This window comes from Piliocolobus tephrosceles, chromosome 7, assembly GCF_002776525.5.
Source record: "Piliocolobus tephrosceles isolate RC106 chromosome 7, ASM277652v3, whole genome shotgun sequence".
In the NCBI taxonomy this organism is placed as follows: domain Eukaryota; kingdom Metazoa; phylum Chordata; class Mammalia; order Primates; family Cercopithecidae; genus Piliocolobus; species Piliocolobus tephrosceles.
The window spans coordinates 9,793,463-9,811,103 of NC_045440.1; the positions used below are offsets into that span (position 1 = coordinate 9,793,463).

The 17,641-nt window shown below is 45.9% G+C and overlaps 1 protein-coding gene across 1 annotated transcript in view; it reads right to left on the reverse strand.

Moving 5' to 3' along the window:
• Nucleotides 1-6,313: 6,313 nt before the first annotated feature.
• Nucleotides 6,314-17,641, reverse strand: part of DLGAP2 (DLG associated protein 2) — an 885,559-nt gene continuing 874,231 nt past the window's right edge. The window contains exons 14-15 of the mRNA XM_026453900.2: nucleotides 16,687-16,839; nucleotides 6,314-13,603 (exon numbers count right to left, since the gene is read on the reverse strand). Of these exons, the coding sequence (XP_026309685.1) occupies nucleotides 13,385-13,603; nucleotides 16,687-16,839 (372 nt within the window). The 3' untranslated portion in view covers nucleotides 6,314-13,384. The remainder of the gene's footprint in view (nucleotides 13,604-16,686; nucleotides 16,840-17,641) is intronic.

Genomic DNA, 17,641 nt, shown 5'->3' on the forward strand with positions numbered 1-17,641 from the left:
GCCTCCCAAAGTTCTGGGATGACAGGCGTGAGCCACTGTCCTCAGCCATTGACTGAGTTTCTTAATCCTGAGTTCTAATTTGATTGCACTGTGGTCAGAGAGACTGTTATGATTTCCATCCTTTTGCATTTGCTAAGGAGTGTTTTACTTCCAATTGTGTGGTTAATTTTAGAGTAAGTATAATGAGGTACTGAGAACAATGTATATTCTATTGATTTGGGGTGGAGAGTTCTGTAGATGTCCATTAGGTCTGCTTGGTCCAGAGCTGAGTTCAGGTCCTGAATGTCCCAGTTAATTTTCTGTCTCGTTGATCTGTTTAATATTGACAGTGGAGTGTTAAGACTCCCACACAACAATATGAGAGATTTTAAGTCTCTTTGTAGGTCTCTAAGAACTTGCTTTATGAATCTGGTGCTCCTGTATTGGGTGTACATATATTTAGGAGAGTTAGTTCTTCTTGTTGAATTGATCCCTTTGCCATTATGTAATGGCCTTCTTTGTCTCTTTTGATCTTTGTTGGTTTAAAGTCTGTTTTATCAGAGACTAGGATTGCAACCACTGCTTTTTTTTTTTGCTTTCCATTTGCTTGGTTAATATTCCTCTATCCCTTTATTTTGAGCCTATGTGTGTCTTTGCACGTGAGATGTGTCTTCTGAAAACAGCACACTGATGGGTCTTGACTCTTAATCCAATTTGCCAGTCTGTTTCTTTTAATTGGGGCATTTAGCCCATTTACATTTAAGGTTAATATTGTTATGTGTGAATATGATCCTGTCATTATGATTCTAGCTGGTTATTTTGCCTGTTAGTTGATGCAGTTTCTTCATCGTGTTGATGGTCTTTACAATTTGGTATGTTTTTGCAGTGGCTGGTACTGGTGGTTCCTTTCCATGTTTTGTGCTTCCTTCAAGAGCTCTGGTAAGGCAGGCCTGGTGGTGACAGAATCTCTTAGCATTTGCTTGTCTGTAAAGGATTTTATTTATCCTTTGCTTATGAAACTTAGTTCTCTAGATATGAAATTCTGGTTGAAAATTCTTTTCTTTAAGAATGTTGTATATTGGCCCCCACTCTCTTCTGGCTTGTAGGGTTTCTGCTGAGAGATTCACTGTTAGTCTGATGGGCTTCCCTTTGTGGGTAACCCGGTCTTTCTCTCTGGCTGCCCTTAACATTTTTTCCTTCATTTCAACGTTGGTGAATCTGATGATTTTGTGTCTTGGGGTTGCTGTTCTCGAGCAGTATCTTTGTCATGTTCTCTGTATTTCCTGAATTTGAATGTTGGCCTCTCTTGCTAGGTTGGGGAAGTTCTCCTGGATAATATCCTGAAGAGTGTTTGCCAACTTGGTTCCATTCTCCCTGTCGCTTTCAGGTACGCTAATCAAACTTAGATTTGGTCTTTTCACATAGTCCCATATTTCTTGGAGGCTTTGTTCATTCTTTTTCATTATTTTTTCTCTGATCTTGTCTTCTCGCTTTGTTTCATTAAGTTGATCTTTAATCTCTGATATCCTTTCTTCCATTTGATCGATTCAGCTATTGATACTTGTGTATGCTTCACGAAGTTCTCGTGCTGTGGTTTTCAGTTCCATCAGGTTATTTACGTTCTTCTCTACACTGGTTATTCTAGTTAGCAATTCCTCGAACCTTGTTTCCAGGTTCATAGCTTGCTTTGGGTTAGGACATGCTCCTTTAGCTCAGAGGATTTTGTTATTACCCACCTTCTGAAGCCTACTTCTGTCAAGTCGTCAAACTCATTCTCCGTCCAGTTTTATTCCCTTGCTGGTGAGGAGTTGTGATCCTTTGGAGGAGAAGAGGCACTCTGGTCTTTGGAATTTTCAGCCTTTTTGTGCTGGTTTCTTCCCATCTTCGTGGATTTATCTGTCTTTGGTCTTTGATGGTGGTAACCTTCAGATGGAGTTTTGGTATGGACGTCCTTTTTGTTGATGTTGATGCTATTGCTTTCTGTTTGTTAGTTTTCCTTCTAACAGGACTCCCTGCTGCAGGTCTGCTGGAGTTTGCTGGAGGTCCACTCCAGACCCTATTTGCCTGGGTATCACCAGCGGAGGCTACAGAACAGCAAAGATTGCTGCCTGTTCCTTCCTTTGGAAGCTTCCTCACAGAGGAGCACCCACCAGATGCTAGCCAGAGCTCTTTTGTATGAGGCGTCTGTTGGCCTCTACTGGGAGGTTTCTCCCAGTCAGGATACGTGAGGGTCAGGGACCCACTTGAGGAGGCAGTCTGACCCTTGGCAGAACTTGAATGCTGTGCTGGGAGATCCACTGCTCTCTTCAGAGCCACCAGGCATGGATGTTTAAGTCTGCAGAAGCTGCACCCAAAGCCGCCCTTTCCCCCAGGTGCTCTGTCCCAAGGAGATGGGGGTTTTTTCGATAAGCCCCTGACTGGGGCTGCTCCCTTTTTTTCAGAGATGCCCTGCCCAGAGAGGAGGAATCGAGAGAGCCAGTCTGGCCACAGTGGACTCGCTGAGCTGCGGTGGGCTTGCCCAGTTTGAACTTCCCGGAGGGTTTGCTACACTGTGAGGGTAAAACTGCCTACTCAAGCCTCACCAAGCTCGAGCATTTCAGGTTGACCTCAGACTGCTGTCCTGGCAGCAAGAAGTTCAAGCCAGTGGATCTTAGCTTGCTGGGCTCCTTGGGGGTGGGACCTGCCGAGCCAGACCACTTGGCTCCCTGGCTTCAGCCCCTTTTCCAGGAGAGCGAACGGTTCTGTCTTGCTGGCTTTCCAGGTGCCACTGGGGTATGGAAAAAAAACAAAAAACAAAACAAACAAACAAACAAAAACTCCTGCAGCTAGATCGGTGTCTGCCTTAACAGGCTGCCCAGTTTTGTGCTTGAAACCCAGGGTCCTGGTGGCGTAGGCATTGGAGCGACTCTCCTGGTCTGCAGGTTGCAAAGACCATGGGCAAAGAGCAGTGTCTGGGCCAGAGTGCGCTGTTCCTCACAGCGGAGTTCCTCACGCCTTCCCTTGGGTAGGGGAGAGAATTCCCCGACCCCTTGCGCTTCCTGGGTGAGGTGACGCCCCACCCTGCTTCAGCTCGCCCTCTATGGGCTGCACCCACTGTCCAACCAGTCCCAGTGAGATGAACCGGGTACCTCAGTTGGAAATGCAGAAATCACCTGCCTTCTGCATCAAACTTGCTGGGAGCTGCAGACCAGAACTGTTCCTATTCAGCCATCTTGCCAGTGAATCCCCACCAGGCTAACTTAAAAAAAAATTTTTTTGTAGAGATGGAGTCTCACTGTGTTACATAAGTTGGTCTCAAACTCCTGGACTCCAGCAATCCTCCTGCCCCAGTCTTCGAAAGTGCTGGGATCACAGGTGTCAGCCTCCACATCTGGCCCTGTGATTTTCTTTTGTTATCCTTTTAATATTCATGGATCTGTAGTAATGCTTTTTCTTTCATTTCTAGTATTAGTAAATTATGTCATCTCTCTTTTTTTTCTTGCTTAGCTTGGTTAGCGGCTTATCAATTTTATTGATCTTTTCAAAACACTGGCTTTTGATTACATTATTTTTTCTATTTCCTATTTTCAATTTTATTAATTTCTGCTCTAATTTTTATTATTTCTATTCCTGTGCTTACTTTGGGTCTAACCACCTCCTAAGGTGGAAATCTAAATGATTGGTTTTAGATCATTCTTTTCTAATACAGGCATTGAATGCTAGAATTTCTTCCAGGTGCTGCTTTTGCTGCATCTCACAAATTTACATATATTGTGGTGTTATTTTCATTCAGTTTAAATATTTTTAGATTTCTTTTGAGAATTCTTTGTAGATCCGTGTGTTATTAGAAGTGCATTGCTTAATCTCCACGTGTTTTGGGATTTTCCAGCTCTCTTTCTGTTACTGATTTCTAGTTTCCTCCGTTGTGGAATTGAGAGTGCATACATTGTGTGACTCTATTCTTTCTATTCTTTTACATTTGTTAAGGTGTGTTTCATAGCCCAGAGTGTCGCTTGGGAAGCATGTGTGTTCTGCTGTAGCTGGATGAAGTAGGGTGTTAGGTGTTCATTCTAGCTAGGTAACCGGTGGTGCTGCTGATGTCAGCTATGTCCTTCCTGATTTTCTGCCGGCTGGATCTGTTGGTTACTGATAGACAGGTGCTGAGCTCTCTCACCGTCACAGTGGATTTCTTTCTTTGTAGTTCTGCTGTTTTTGTGTCACTTGACACTGTTTTTGGGCACAGGCACGTTGAACACTGTCACACCTTTGTGGAGAACTGGCCTCTTTATCATGTCATGTCCTTCTGTGTCCTGGAGGAGACTCCTTGTCTGAAGGGTGCCCTGTTTGGTGTTGATGCAGTACCTGCAGCTTTCTTTGGATTGGTGTCAGCACGGTGTGCCCTGCTCCACGGTGCCACTTTTAATCCATGTCTTCATATTTAAAGCGCTTTTCTAGTTGACAGCATGCTGTTGGGTCTCTTTGTAAAAAAAAATCCTGTGCTCCAGCGATCCTCTCACCTTGGCTTCCCAAAGTGCTGGGATCACAGGTGCGAGCCACCATACCCGGCCTCCCCCTTTTTAAAATACAGAAGTGCTGTGGATGGAATGGTAAGGTATGAAGGGAGGGGAAGCTTTCTCTTATCCTATGATTGGATCTCAGTCTTTCAGTGAACCTGTGCCCTGAGGTCTGATCTTTGTAAATCCTTCTCAGTCCCTCCTCCCCACCCCTGCCTTAGGATGGCTAGAGGGGGCTTCCCCTAGATATGTCAGACTCTGGCAAACCCCAAGTCTGTTTGTTGGGCTTTGGTAGGATTCTTTCACTGGAGGGCCTTTTTTCAGGTGAACAGATGCTCTGGGCATATTTCAGAATGGCTACTTTCTCCCCACCTGCTGGAAACACAAGGCCGTTTTTCTCTGATCTACACCCTGAGAACCTAGGGGGGTTCCTGGGGTTAAAGCTCACAAAGTGTGAGGGGCGTCCTAAGACTGGGCCCCTAGAGTTTTCAGTCCTCAGGTTTGTCCGTGTTGAGCTTCTGGTTTGTCAGCCGCAGGTCAGGCTTCCCCAGCCCAGCACGGGTCCTCACGGAGGCGTCTGTACCTGGGCATCTGCTCAGTGGGTTGTAAGTCTCTGTGTCGGCCTCTGTCATTCTGGGGGAGCTGTTTGCCTGCGACATTCATTCTGATAAGAATCTACAAAGAATTGGAGATTTTCGGCTTGCTCCACTTTTTCTTCTTGTGAGGATAGAATGCTTTATGAGAAACCAGAAATTCTCATGCACTGGTCCCTTGGTTTTTAATTAAAAGGTTCTATAAATTATCTTGTTATAATTTAAAATGAATTCCGTATTAATTTATTTGTACTTTTACTGACTTCTGGGAAAATGACCACATGAGGATGAAGGTATCAAGTTTCAAATGAAAGGCCAAGTAAATTAAAATATTTATTGAAGGGCTATGGCATTAAAAAAGAAAAATATATAAAGCTTTGCATTTGCTGGTTATAAGTGTATCATGAAAAGAAATGCAGTAAAGAAAGACAGGAAAACCAATGCATGAAACACAGTCCTGATGTGCACTGGGGGAAGGTCATCCTCAGGAGCTGCACTGTGCCCTTGGGGAGACAGGAGAGCAATACTCAGAGGATCCAGGCAAGGAGTGTGCACAGAAAGAAGGCGCAGACACGTGAGGCAGCAGGATTTCTCACTGATGGGAGTGAGACTAGCTGGTCACAGGCAAGAGAAAAAGTACAGCTGATCAAGGAGCTGGAAGGCAGGGAGCAATTGCTCAGAGTGGTAATGTGTGGTCCCCCTCCCCGGCCAGGTCCCCCTCCCCGGCCAGGTCCCCCTCCCCGGCCAGGTCCCTCTCCCCAGCCAGGTCCACCTCCCGGCTAGGTCCCTCTCCCCGGCCCGGTCCCTTCCCCGGATTGGTCCACCTCCCCGGCCCGGTCCACCTCCCCGGCCCGGTCCACTTCCCCGACTGATCACCTCCCCGACTGATCACCTCCCCAGCTGGTCACCTCCTCGACCTGGTCCACTTCCCCGACTGGTCCACCTCCCCAGGCTGGTCCCCTCCTCAGACTGGCCCACCTTCTCTAACTGGTCTACCTCCCGCACCGGTCTACCTCCCGGAGTGGTCCCCTCCCTGGAGTGGTCCCCTCCCCAGACTGGTCCACCTCCCTGGATGGACTGGCTCGCACTGCTTCCTGGCAGCTGCAGGCTCAGTGGAACCCACTTGTCCTCCTGGAGTTTTGTCACCACGTCCACATCCCATCATCTCACTGGAGCCTGGATCCGTGAGGTCCAGGGAGCTAATGTGCGTCTCTTTTCAATGCAACTCAAAAGAGCGTAAAACAACCGTTAACTAAATACTGTAGGATTTATTAATTAAAAACTCATTTAATCTATACCATTTTTGCATACATATTAAATCTGTAGCCTTAATAAATGTCCATTACTTCTTAAAATATAGAGAAATTGAGGGTATTTCAACAATGAAATATATAATGGAGGAAGAGTGTAATTTCTTTTTGGATAAAACTCTTTGGTCTATATAATTTTTCTGAGATTAAAATAACACGAGAATTCACTCCAATAAAAAAGTAAACATTACTTTTCTCAAAAAATTTAATTGCAGAACTATTTACAGGAGGTGAACAGCGATACAGAAGTCAAATGGAGGCATCATCACAGGGGGTTATGGCGGAAACAGTGCGCATTTTCTTACAGTCAGATGAGTGAAAAAAAAGTCATGGGAAAAAAGAACACAAATAAAGCAATCCTTAAATGCCTTAAAGGAATGACCAACATTCTGATAAGTTATTAAGAAGAAATAAGAAACTGTCGCGGTGATGAATAGCATATTGCACATTCAGATTAGGTATCCTGCATGCTACTAAATAGAATTTATCAAAAGAACCATAAAAGCATGAGAAAGAGAATTACATAAAATAGTTTAATTCCAGTGAATGACTTTGTACAGGTGCTGAGTATTTGGCACTCTGTTCATCCTCACACTCGATATGATTTCATATTTATATTTATATATATATATTTATATACTTCTTTAAAACTTTAACTATTAAACAGCTAGTTTCCTGGTTCTAACATTCCTTGAATTTCTATAGGAGGCATTTAATGTAGTCCTTAGGCCACACCTGGGTATTTTGGTCTGTAGTATGGAAGGTCGGGGAAGTATGGAAGGTGTCTCTGCAGGGAGGACCTGTCCTGTCTGAGAGTGAAGTGGCTTACCGTTCGGAAGGAAGCATTCAAAAGGAGCCTAGGTCTCACTGCTTGTAAGGGGAAGCTTTGTTGAGTTCAGCAAACCAGTTAGAAAGTGGAGTGAGGGGGACATTCATGCTGAGCCCTTTGAAAGTGATATGATTGTATTATTCAAATGAGTGGGGCTGGGGCATGGTAGTGTTTTGGGGGTAAATCAGAGAATGGGTGAGTGGCTTCCATAAGGTACCACGATCAAGCTGGGAGCATTGTACTGGCAGACACAAACCAACACACTCTAGGGAGACCATGGTCTACTTGAAAGAGATAAATTTGAACTTAAAATTGTCCAAGAAACCTGGTGTCAGTCTTTTCATTCATTATCACCTCTCCTCCATTGAGTAGGTGAAAGCTTGGATGCCCAAGGCTTTCAGGTTCTGAATAAGCACCAATGAAAAGAGTTACATAAAATCTAAGAAAGTAGGGAGGTAAATCTCTGTCACCTTGGTGTGTGTATGTACAAAATCTGTTAAAAAGTAGTTTGATAGTAGGTAACGAACATTTCCTCTGCAAAGAAGTCATCTGTTAAGTGTTTACATTGAAACTTGAAATAATTTATTTTAACACTGGATAAAAACGCCAGAGTTAGGACAGCAATTCATAAAATTGTGGACATTTTTCAATGTGGCAAGGAAGAAAGATGGTAATTTCCCAGAGCTTTCCCACGGACCACCTCTGCCTTCTCGGAAGTGTGAAATAGAGGAATTAATTAGAGGGGTGGACTTCTCAAACCCTTCTGTGGTTTGAGTCAGTGTGTCTGATTTCGTTCCTGCTGTTTCCCCACCCATGCAATTTTCTGCTTCCAAAATTTTTTCTTTATCACTTTAATGTTTAGTGTATCTCCTCGTTTCATCTAAGAGGCAACTGAGCTTAAGTAATGGTGAAAACGTGGCCTAATCCTGTTTGGTGCTGGGTTCTTGTTCTTGGAAGCATCTAGAAACAGTTGAAATGAAAGCCAGAAGCTAAGGAGAATGGCCTTTGTAGTTATTTCTCCATTTCCAAACCTTTCCAAAGACAGTCTCATGGCCTTTGCCCCTGGTGGTCCCTGATTATCTGAGATGTTTACAACCAGCCTGGATTTTGGCAGCATCCCCTACAGAGCTGGGAGGGCAGCATTCCAGAAGAGGCCAGGGACTAATCCTTAGCAATAACTCACACTTTTACCACCTGTTCCCAGGAGCTCAAAGGACTTTAGAGCCAATATATCATTAATCCTCACAATGTGTCCTCAAGGGAGACGGGGACAAGAAACTATAATCCCCTTTCCAGAGGAAAAAACTGAGATGAGTTGCTGGCTGAGGATGAATAAAAGCCAGGTTGCCTGACTAACGGCCTAGACATTCCTAGCAATATCTCCTTTATTTCCAGAACATTCTGCTGCTACTGTGTGCTGGGGGACATTCAGCCGAATGCATAGAACAAGCCCTTTCCTTTAGCAGTTTATGGCCAACAATGTATTGCAACTCCCAACTAACAGCAACAAGATGGGGCTCCCGCAAGGGAAGCCGTGGCTCTGATCTGACCCCCTCCCCGTGGTGTGTTACGGCTGACACGGTGCTGAATGAGGCACATTGCGTTGCCCCAGTCCACAGAGTTACGGATCCTACTCAGAAAGGGGTCATCTTTTTCATCTCTAAGATCATGGTTTTCTCTTTGATTTTCAAGTTTTGGAACCTTGTATTCAACCCATGCCTACAGAGAAGTGTAAACAGACATGCAGATCAAAACAAGAGAACCCTCGCACATTCCCAGGGGCTGTCGTCCGAAAACTGCTGTTTTAAACTAGCCTGTTAAATTTGCAGTTAGAAAAAAAGTGAAGTTCAGGCTTGAGAAGAAGAGGGCTGGGAAGTGAGCACACGAGAACCATGGGGAGTTTAGTTATTTCGGCCTGTGTTGGAGGAGCTTGTTTCTATGCTCAAAGGTGGGGTGATTCCAGTTTTCAGTGTGGGCCAAAGGAAGCATCCAGGGGCCCTCCCCGAACCAGTGCTGTTTTGGGCATCGCTTTTACGTCCGTACCCGTGCACACCCTCTTACACATTTCCTGCTGCCTCTCCCAGGTTCGTGGGGGGCCCTGTCATCAAGGATGGCCCTGCTGGTGATTGGGGTACCCAGGCTGACTTGGCCACAGCACACGGGCCTCCTGTCTGCTGAAACACCCCAGGGAATCTGCCAGAATTCCAAGCAAGGCTGACTGATGAAACGCAGCTGAAACACGAGCTGTGTCTCCCAGGAGGTCCCCTGGCCCCTTAGTGCTCAGGACCACAGGATGGCTTGACTTGATGGAGGTCCTGCCGATAGAAAAGGCCCTCCTGAGGAAGACTCGGACCTACCTCCCCAACTCCCTACTCGCCCCCAAAAGGTTTGGCCCAAACCGGAGAGCGGTCCCTAATAGAGCTCATTCCATGGTCACCACAGGCGCTCCAAACACAGGCCTGCAGTATCTCTTCACTTTCCTGTGAAATTCCACCCTGGACTGGGGTAGCGATGCTTACAAGGATCTCACAAAAACAGAGGTGAGCGAATTTACAGATGCAGGGCCTTCTAATGAAAGGGGTGGAAACAGTGGCTGCTTAATATGGCATTGAAAAGGCAAGAATCAAGACAGGGAAGACAAGGACATATGCTCCAAGAGAAATAATCAGAACCTATGCACGTGTGTGCTCTGCCACTGTGTCTTCTAATCATAAAACTGACCACTGTCATAAGCAGCAGGGAGAAATTCCCTCTACTTAGCAGGTCACTGATTTTGTAGCCTTTCTAAAAAAAAAAAACACAAAAACAAAAAGCAGATAACCTTACATGTAATTTATATTTTTATCTGACCATTTACCTTTCCATTACGTGCCTGAAGTTTTTAGACTTCATATGGAGTTGAAAACATTTCCTTTTAAACAAAACTATAATTTTTTTGGTATCATAAACAGTTCAATTTTTTATATACCATTCTAAGATGGTGATATAAATTTGCTGCGAAAAATATGGTAAAAATTGTCATTGATAACAGCTAGTTTTACTTCAAACACAGTAACACGTGAAGATGCATGAGACGCATCACAAGAAAAGCACTCTGGGTAACAAGCAGCATTCTCCTTTCCTGGGCTAAATGCGAGGTCCTGTTTATCATACTTGTGTTTTATTCACTATAGCCTTCAACAAAGCAGGATCAACCTGTCAGCTATATGGAAAGTGTCTGGGTTTCACCCGTCATTGGCTGTATCATTAGAGAATGTGGGTATGGGGTTACAGCGAACATCACACACTCTCGGATGATGTTCCTAGAACAGCACAATAATTTTCAGCCGTGTTCTCCAATGGATGTTTACTCTTTTCTTAAAATTATACTTTAAATATGATGAAATGGTCACACGTGAGCTCCATGGTATGTATCTGCTAGAAGTGGCTGAAATAAGCTAGCTTGAGTAACACAAGTATCATAAACAGTTTTATTTTTCTTGACATGTACAATACATAAACATGGCTTATCTTCTGCGTTTCATGGTAGAATGTCACCTGCATGAGAACTGAGTATATTGCACTTGATTATGTAACACGGACAGGTAACATTCCATCAGGTCTAGCAGCAGGTATCTGTTCTACCATTAAATCATCTTCTTTGGAACATGGCGGACCGAGCAGGGCGTGTCCACATTCACCACGTCGAGTCACCAACCCCTGTGCAATGTAGTGGTAGGTTGATCTGCTCACCTAGGGATGGTTTAGGCCAAGACTTTTGGGGATTGAAAAATAACAATGAGTCTACACAACGTAAGAAATCAACCCACATCCAGTGAACATTTTAAGCAGGGATCATAGAATCTGGGATCTGAGACGAATAATTATTGTCTACTTTAACAGTTTGTTTTTATACATGTTTGTACAAGCTCAAGGAAATGAGTTAAACATATCAGCTGCCAGTAGATAGACCAACGTGAGGAGGTGGCGGGCCTGTATCCACATTACATTTCCTTTCACTCGGAGTGCACACTGACTTTGCTTTTCTGTGGTGATTTCTAAACAGAGTTCATCTGAAATCATACAGCATTTTTAAAGTCTAAAATGCCAATACTCGCAAATACATTTGTTTTAACATAATAGAGTGGATATAGGAAGGAGCGTCATTACTGTACACTACTCAAAATTTAGGTATTTAGGTAGAAAAATGCTTTGAACACCCTGGGGAAATAGGATTCATTTATAGAAGAATATTTCAGGGATTTTTTTTTTTTTTTTTTTTTTTTGCATTTTTCAAGGAGATACATTCGTACTGATTTTTGCTTCCAAATATATTTTAAGGCTGTTTGGTAAAATATATACTGGATACGAGGCTCAATTTACAGGGTTTTGTTGTTACAGGGAATTCTTAACTACTCAGCTTTAAAAAAGTAAAACTTCGAAGCTAAACATGCTTTAGTATCAGCTCTGCTCCCAATGGTCCCATGCTCCGTGGGATGTGGGGAATGAGGCAGGGAGACACCGCAGCACTGGAGGGCGTTCTGCCGGACAGCTGCGCCTCGAACGCCCTGCCAGCCACGGGCTGCAGAGGGGCCAGGGACGCTGTAAAGTGCAAATCAAGGTGAAGAAACAAAGTGCTACGGGGTCGTCCTGGAAAGCAGTTCTGCCTGTGGCTAAGTACATGGTACTCCTTAAGCCAGGAAGGAAGACCAGGTACCGGGGTGGAAACATCTTGAATCGCAGTCCTGCTTTTACTTTGAGTAATAATGAGGACTCTGAAACTGGAACCCAATGGAAAAATCTGATAGGCTTTTCCTTTGAAGACTGGTCTGAACTGTGAAACAAGTCGTGTTGGAACAATGGTCGTGGCAGCTGAATTTAATGATATACACGGAGAGCCTATTAGAGTTCGTTCCTATTTTCCTCTGGCACTGACCACAGAGTCATGAACACTAATTTTTTTTTTTTTTTGAATTCCACAGCTGGAAATCACAATATGTGACCTCTTTTTCCCTTCAGGTCTAACACAGGCAAGGAATAGATTCTTGACGTTAGCAATACTGCATAGGACAAAAGAATTCTGGAGAAACACAAATTAAACTACATTTCTTCTCTACCATTTAAACTGAGATATACTTACCACTCACATTCATGTTTCTTACACTTTTTACAACATCACAATTGTCATTTTAAACAAGCAAACTTTTTGTGTTTTTTTGTGGTTTTTTTTTAAGGATACCCTGGAAAGTCAGCTGATAGAGCAATTTGAGAATATATATACATACATTAAAAAAATCACATGTAGCGTAAATGGTGAAACTTAAAGAAAATACTGGGTGTCATATTTTAAGTTACAAAGAAATAAAAAATACAATAACTATTTCATAGAAGGAAGGACATTGTTTCCCCTTTATGCTCCCAGCCCTCCCTAAGACTCTCCTCTCTCTGCGCATCACTTCTTCGTGGGAACACTCAGCTTATCTTTTGAATGTGTAGATGCTGTGTTGGGTATTTTAGTGGGTTCAGATTTGTCATCCCCTGGGATTCTGGAGAACTGTATGGTGGGGAGTTTGGTGGTGGGAGAGATCACTTTCCATCACAGTAAGCTGGACATAAGGAGCCTAATGTTTCCTATCTGTGACAAACAGGAGTAGGAGAGCGGAGCGGGTGGATGGGCTGCCTGCGCTCAGGGAGCAAAAGCTTGGGTGTGCAACGGGAATGGGCCTTTCTTCCTGCACTTCAGGTTGTAGCACCTTCCACTTGGGTGTCTAATGCCTCTAGGGGGTGGTGAGATGCACCCATTTATAGTTATTTGTTATTCTTACCTCTAATTATCACACAATTTATAAAAATAGAAATAACAAAATGTAAGCTGGGTTCCAGCTCCAGAGGCATTTCTCGCCGTCCTCTGAGATACACGGAGAAGTCAGGTCTCACCACGCCTGTCCCTCAGAGCCGAGTGTGAGCCAGGCCACCAGTTAAAAAAAAAACAAAACAAAAACAAAAGTTGTCCTCGCCACGAGCTCCGTGGACTCTGAGGCCACTGACCGCATTCCACTGTGTTCACGGTACAAGGAGCATAAGAGCAAGGGCGTGTTCAGTGGAAGAAATGAGACAGAAACCACCAGGGAGGCAACAAACTGTACAAGCGTTTTGTGAAAAAGCAGAAACAACCAAGGGGAAGGTGGCCTGCCTCCGTCCTCAGAGCCGGGTCTGGGCCTCGGGGATGTAGATCTCGATGCTGTCCGCGCGCTCGGTGGCAGAATTCTGCCGGAAGGACGCTGCTCGCTTGGCGGCCATGAGTCGTCTCCGGGCTTCCTGACGTTGTCTGTCGGGCAGGTCCAGGGATTTTTCTCTTGTGATGGGAAATTTCCCTTTGGGGGGCTTCTTTGGTATTGGAGGGGGGACCTTTCTTTCTTCCTGAAAAGCATCACAAGTCAACATTGGCAGGTGGTCGGAGGTGGGTCCTTAACAGGTCAGCGGCCCTGGGGTCTGGCCCACGCCCTTCCCGACCGCAACCCCCATGGCAGCATCCTTCATTCCCTTCCCACGTTTCCCCTGGTCCCTGACTCCCAGTCCACAGGCTTGCCTTCTGCACAGTATGTAATTTTAGAAGCTCCCTCACACTGAATTCAAAGGGGCAGAGGTGTTGAGGGCAGTGTTCACGAATCAGGAAATACATTCTGCAGATTCGCACCTTGCGTCTCTGGAGTGACTGAGTTATTCTGACATTGTTGCCCGATTCCTGCACTTCCCGAAGCCCTGTGTCATCTTCTCTGAGCATCGGCCGATACCTGCATTGCCAAGCTCGGCATCGCGAGGGTTTTGGACACCATCGCTGGACATCCCTATTAAACGCTGCAGGGTTTTCCGCAGACTCTGGGATTCCAAGTGTGTTCATGAAAACCATCTTACATGGGTGGGTGTGTTGGGAAACACTGGCCGAATTCACTTATTGGCCTCAAATCCCACTGACATGGATGATATTTATAAAACCACTATTCACTGGCTTGCTTTGTAAAAGGATGCCAATAAGTATTCCTGACCCTTAGCTCAGATTCTCAGATAAGTCATGCTAAAATACGTGTATGTCTTTTTAGAAAGATAAATCTCACAATTATGCAACAAATGCAAAGGGTAATGCACTTGCCCCCGCAAAAGGTCTGTGTCCACAACTGTGCCATTCACATCGTTCCTAAAGACAGTGGGACCTGCCCCGTCTCCCCTTCTGGACGGAGCCATGACAGGGACTCTGTAGCCAGCTGTTTCCTTCCAAGGAAAGGGAGCATGGCAGAAGGCGTCAGAACCACTTTCCTAAGTCGATATCTAATTTTGGGGGAGAAAAGCACGAAAACTCCACTCGTGTCTTTTTCTCTTCAGCCTCTGAAACATTCCACAGGGAGCCCAGAGGCTTGGAGATCGGGGGAAGATGGCAGTAGTGTGAGTACGGAGGAGGCCTGTGGCACGAAGGCTGCTTTGGTGTCTGGAACTTTGTTCCCTCGGCTTATTTTACACGACCTAGGCCAGAAGCAATGATTCTTGCCTGACTTCTCAGCATCCATCTAAAACAACGGGCGATGGGTTCACTGAAATCTTCAGCTACTTTAACAAGTAATTCCTGGTTTCAGCACATAACTGTCCTCATAGTTCAGGGGACGCCAAGAGAAGAGGAAAGAAGAGGGTCTCCTTCCTCCTTTGGTGTCCCCTGAACTGTGAGCCTGTGAGGCGCACACATCAGTGTTTACGGTGGGGTTCCCCGTTCGAAGGAGCTTCTAGGCCTGCGGGTGTGGCACTGAAGGAGTGTCCAGCAGACGCCGTGCAGGGCCCACCCCAGGGAATTTTAAGATGCCATGTTCAGGAGGGGCGGGGCCGCCTCTTCAGGCGTGGAGCCTCTGCTGGCTTTCTGGACGGCTGTGCTCTGCCCTCAGTGAGAAACCGTTTACTTTTTTTTTTTTTTTTTTTTTGGAGACGGAGTCTTGCTCTGTTGCCCAGGCTGGAGTGAGTGGCGCGATCTCGGCTCACTGCAAGCTCCGCCTCCCGGGTTCCCGCCATTCTCCTGCCTCAGCCTCCCAAGTAGCTGGGACTACAGGCGCCTGCCACCATGCCTGGCTCATTTTTTGTATTTTTAGTAGAGACGGGGTTTCACTGTGTTAGCCAGGATGGTCTCCATCTCCTGACCTCATGATCCGCCTGCCTCGGCCTCCCAAAGTGCTGGGATTACAGGTGTGAGCCACCGTACCCTGCTAACTTTTTGTATTTTTAGTAGAGATGGGGTTTCACCATGTGAGCCAGGATGGTCTCCATCTCCTGACCTCATGATCCACCCAGCCTCCCAAAGACATTTCTGTTTTGAGAATCATACTCTATGTGCAGCTTGGGTAGATGTGCTCACGTTCACTCTGAGTGACCAAAGAATGGAAACTAGATGGAACCATTGCATGCACCTGGGCTAACTTCAGTACGTTCCATTTGAACAGCCTTCTTACTCAACATCACTGATCATTTCCTTCACCTCAGATCCAAACCGTGGCTTACTTGGACCTGCCTAGTCCCACGTGTGGCTCATGTGCATCTGTCCCATGCGTAGCTTACACAGACCCTGTGTGCTCCCACCCTGCTCCCCTGTCATCTGGGATGAGGGAATCTGGATTGATGGTATCTGGCCTGGAACTCCTCTAGTGGCCAGGGCACCTTGTGGGAGGAGCTGACGATGAGGACGATCAGCCTTGGCTCTCGTTCTAATGACCCAGGTGTGCATCCTTGCTGGATACCAAACACCACTTCCCCCAAAGGATGCTGACTTGATTTTCTTTATCATTTTAATTGATAACATTTGTCTAGAAAAATCCAATTATGGTTCCTCAGGATGTCTCTAAAACGTGTGAGGAAATCAATGTCTGCTGCTGACTCAGAACGATCTACTAGTTCTTCTGATGACAGCATCATGGAAGAAGTGAAATGCCAGGGTTCAGATTTAATGGGAAATTTCAGCCTATTTTAAGGGCTCAGGCTGATAGATCTACAGGAAGATTAATTCATCAAACTGTTCAATAAGGTATAAAATGTGGCCTTGCCTATCGTGGCTGTACTAGAAGGTATATTGACTAGGAGACAGTCCATAACCAGGCCTAAAACTTTCCCTGTGGGAAACCAGCTTAATATTTACATGATCAGAACAAGTTTGATGAATATAATTTAGAGGTGAGATGCCTGTCAGGAATGAGGCTGCAGATTTGCTTGTCATCTTGGCTAGGGTCTCTCTGAAAGGCTTATATAGAAGAGACAGAGCAGGGAAGACCCTATGATTTACCACCCATGCCCAAGGCTTCAATTTCGCCCCATTTTGGGCACAGCCACACACATGCACATACATAGAGGGAAACTTGCTCCTGTGTTGCCAGCAAAAGACTGAGAACCCCATTGTCATGCTGTACCTGCAGCAGGTCGTTACTGCAGTGGGAAAGGGGGTTTGCTGGGAGCTGGCCCTGCACAGACACCCTTACCTTTCTTTCCGGGGACTCCATCATCTTCCAGTCATTGAGCCGAAGCCGCTGCAGCTCGTCGAACTTCATGCTGACGTCCTCAATGGAGAGCTGCAGCATGTCCCAGTAGCCGGCCAGGTCCTGCGAGGTCGGCCTCGGCATGGCGCTGGGGTCCTGGGGACACACACAGGGTGTTCAGAGCCAGGAGAGTCTCCCGCGGGCGCAGGGCTGGGGAGGCCCCTTCTCCCCACGCGTGCCGTTCAAGAGGTGGATTAGGGAGAAGCCTGGCTTATTCCACCCTGAGGCAAATATTTGGGAAGGCCTGCCGTGCTTCCATGACAGTTTACTTTAGCACAAGTATTTGCTGATGGCTTACAAACACGTAGCACAGCCGTTCGTTGTCCCATGTTGAAAATGCTGGGGATGGGGAAGATGGGAGAGTTTCTAAATGCTTCACGGCTCATAAAAGCAGTAGGACCCTGTGTTTTTGGTCACCTGTGGATGATTCGGAAGGGACAGGGCTCTGTGAGCCTGCTGTGGTATTGGCCTGGTCGTGGTGGTGGTGGGGAACCAGCTTGGAGCCCGTTCTATACCTGCTTGTTCTCTGACGGCTCTTAACTCTTGTTCTTACGAGATGACACCTTACAAATGTAACGTGCCAAGGAACAGGACGCTGTCACCAACCGGCGCCCACACTTAGGAGGCACAGGTGATGCTGCTGGGCTGCAGCCCTGGCCAAGTGGGACCCAGAGATGCGCTTGGTTTCTCTGCACAGTGCCTGATAGATACACGATTTCTACCAGCTGCCTGTATTTATGTATTTATTTTTGAGACAAGATGTTGCTCTGTTGCCCAGGCTGGAGCACAGGTGTGATCGTGGCTCACTGCAGCCTTGACCTCCTGGGCTCAAGAGATCCTGCCTGCTCAGCCTCCCAAGGAGCTGGGACCACAGGCGTAGGCCACGACACCCAGTTAA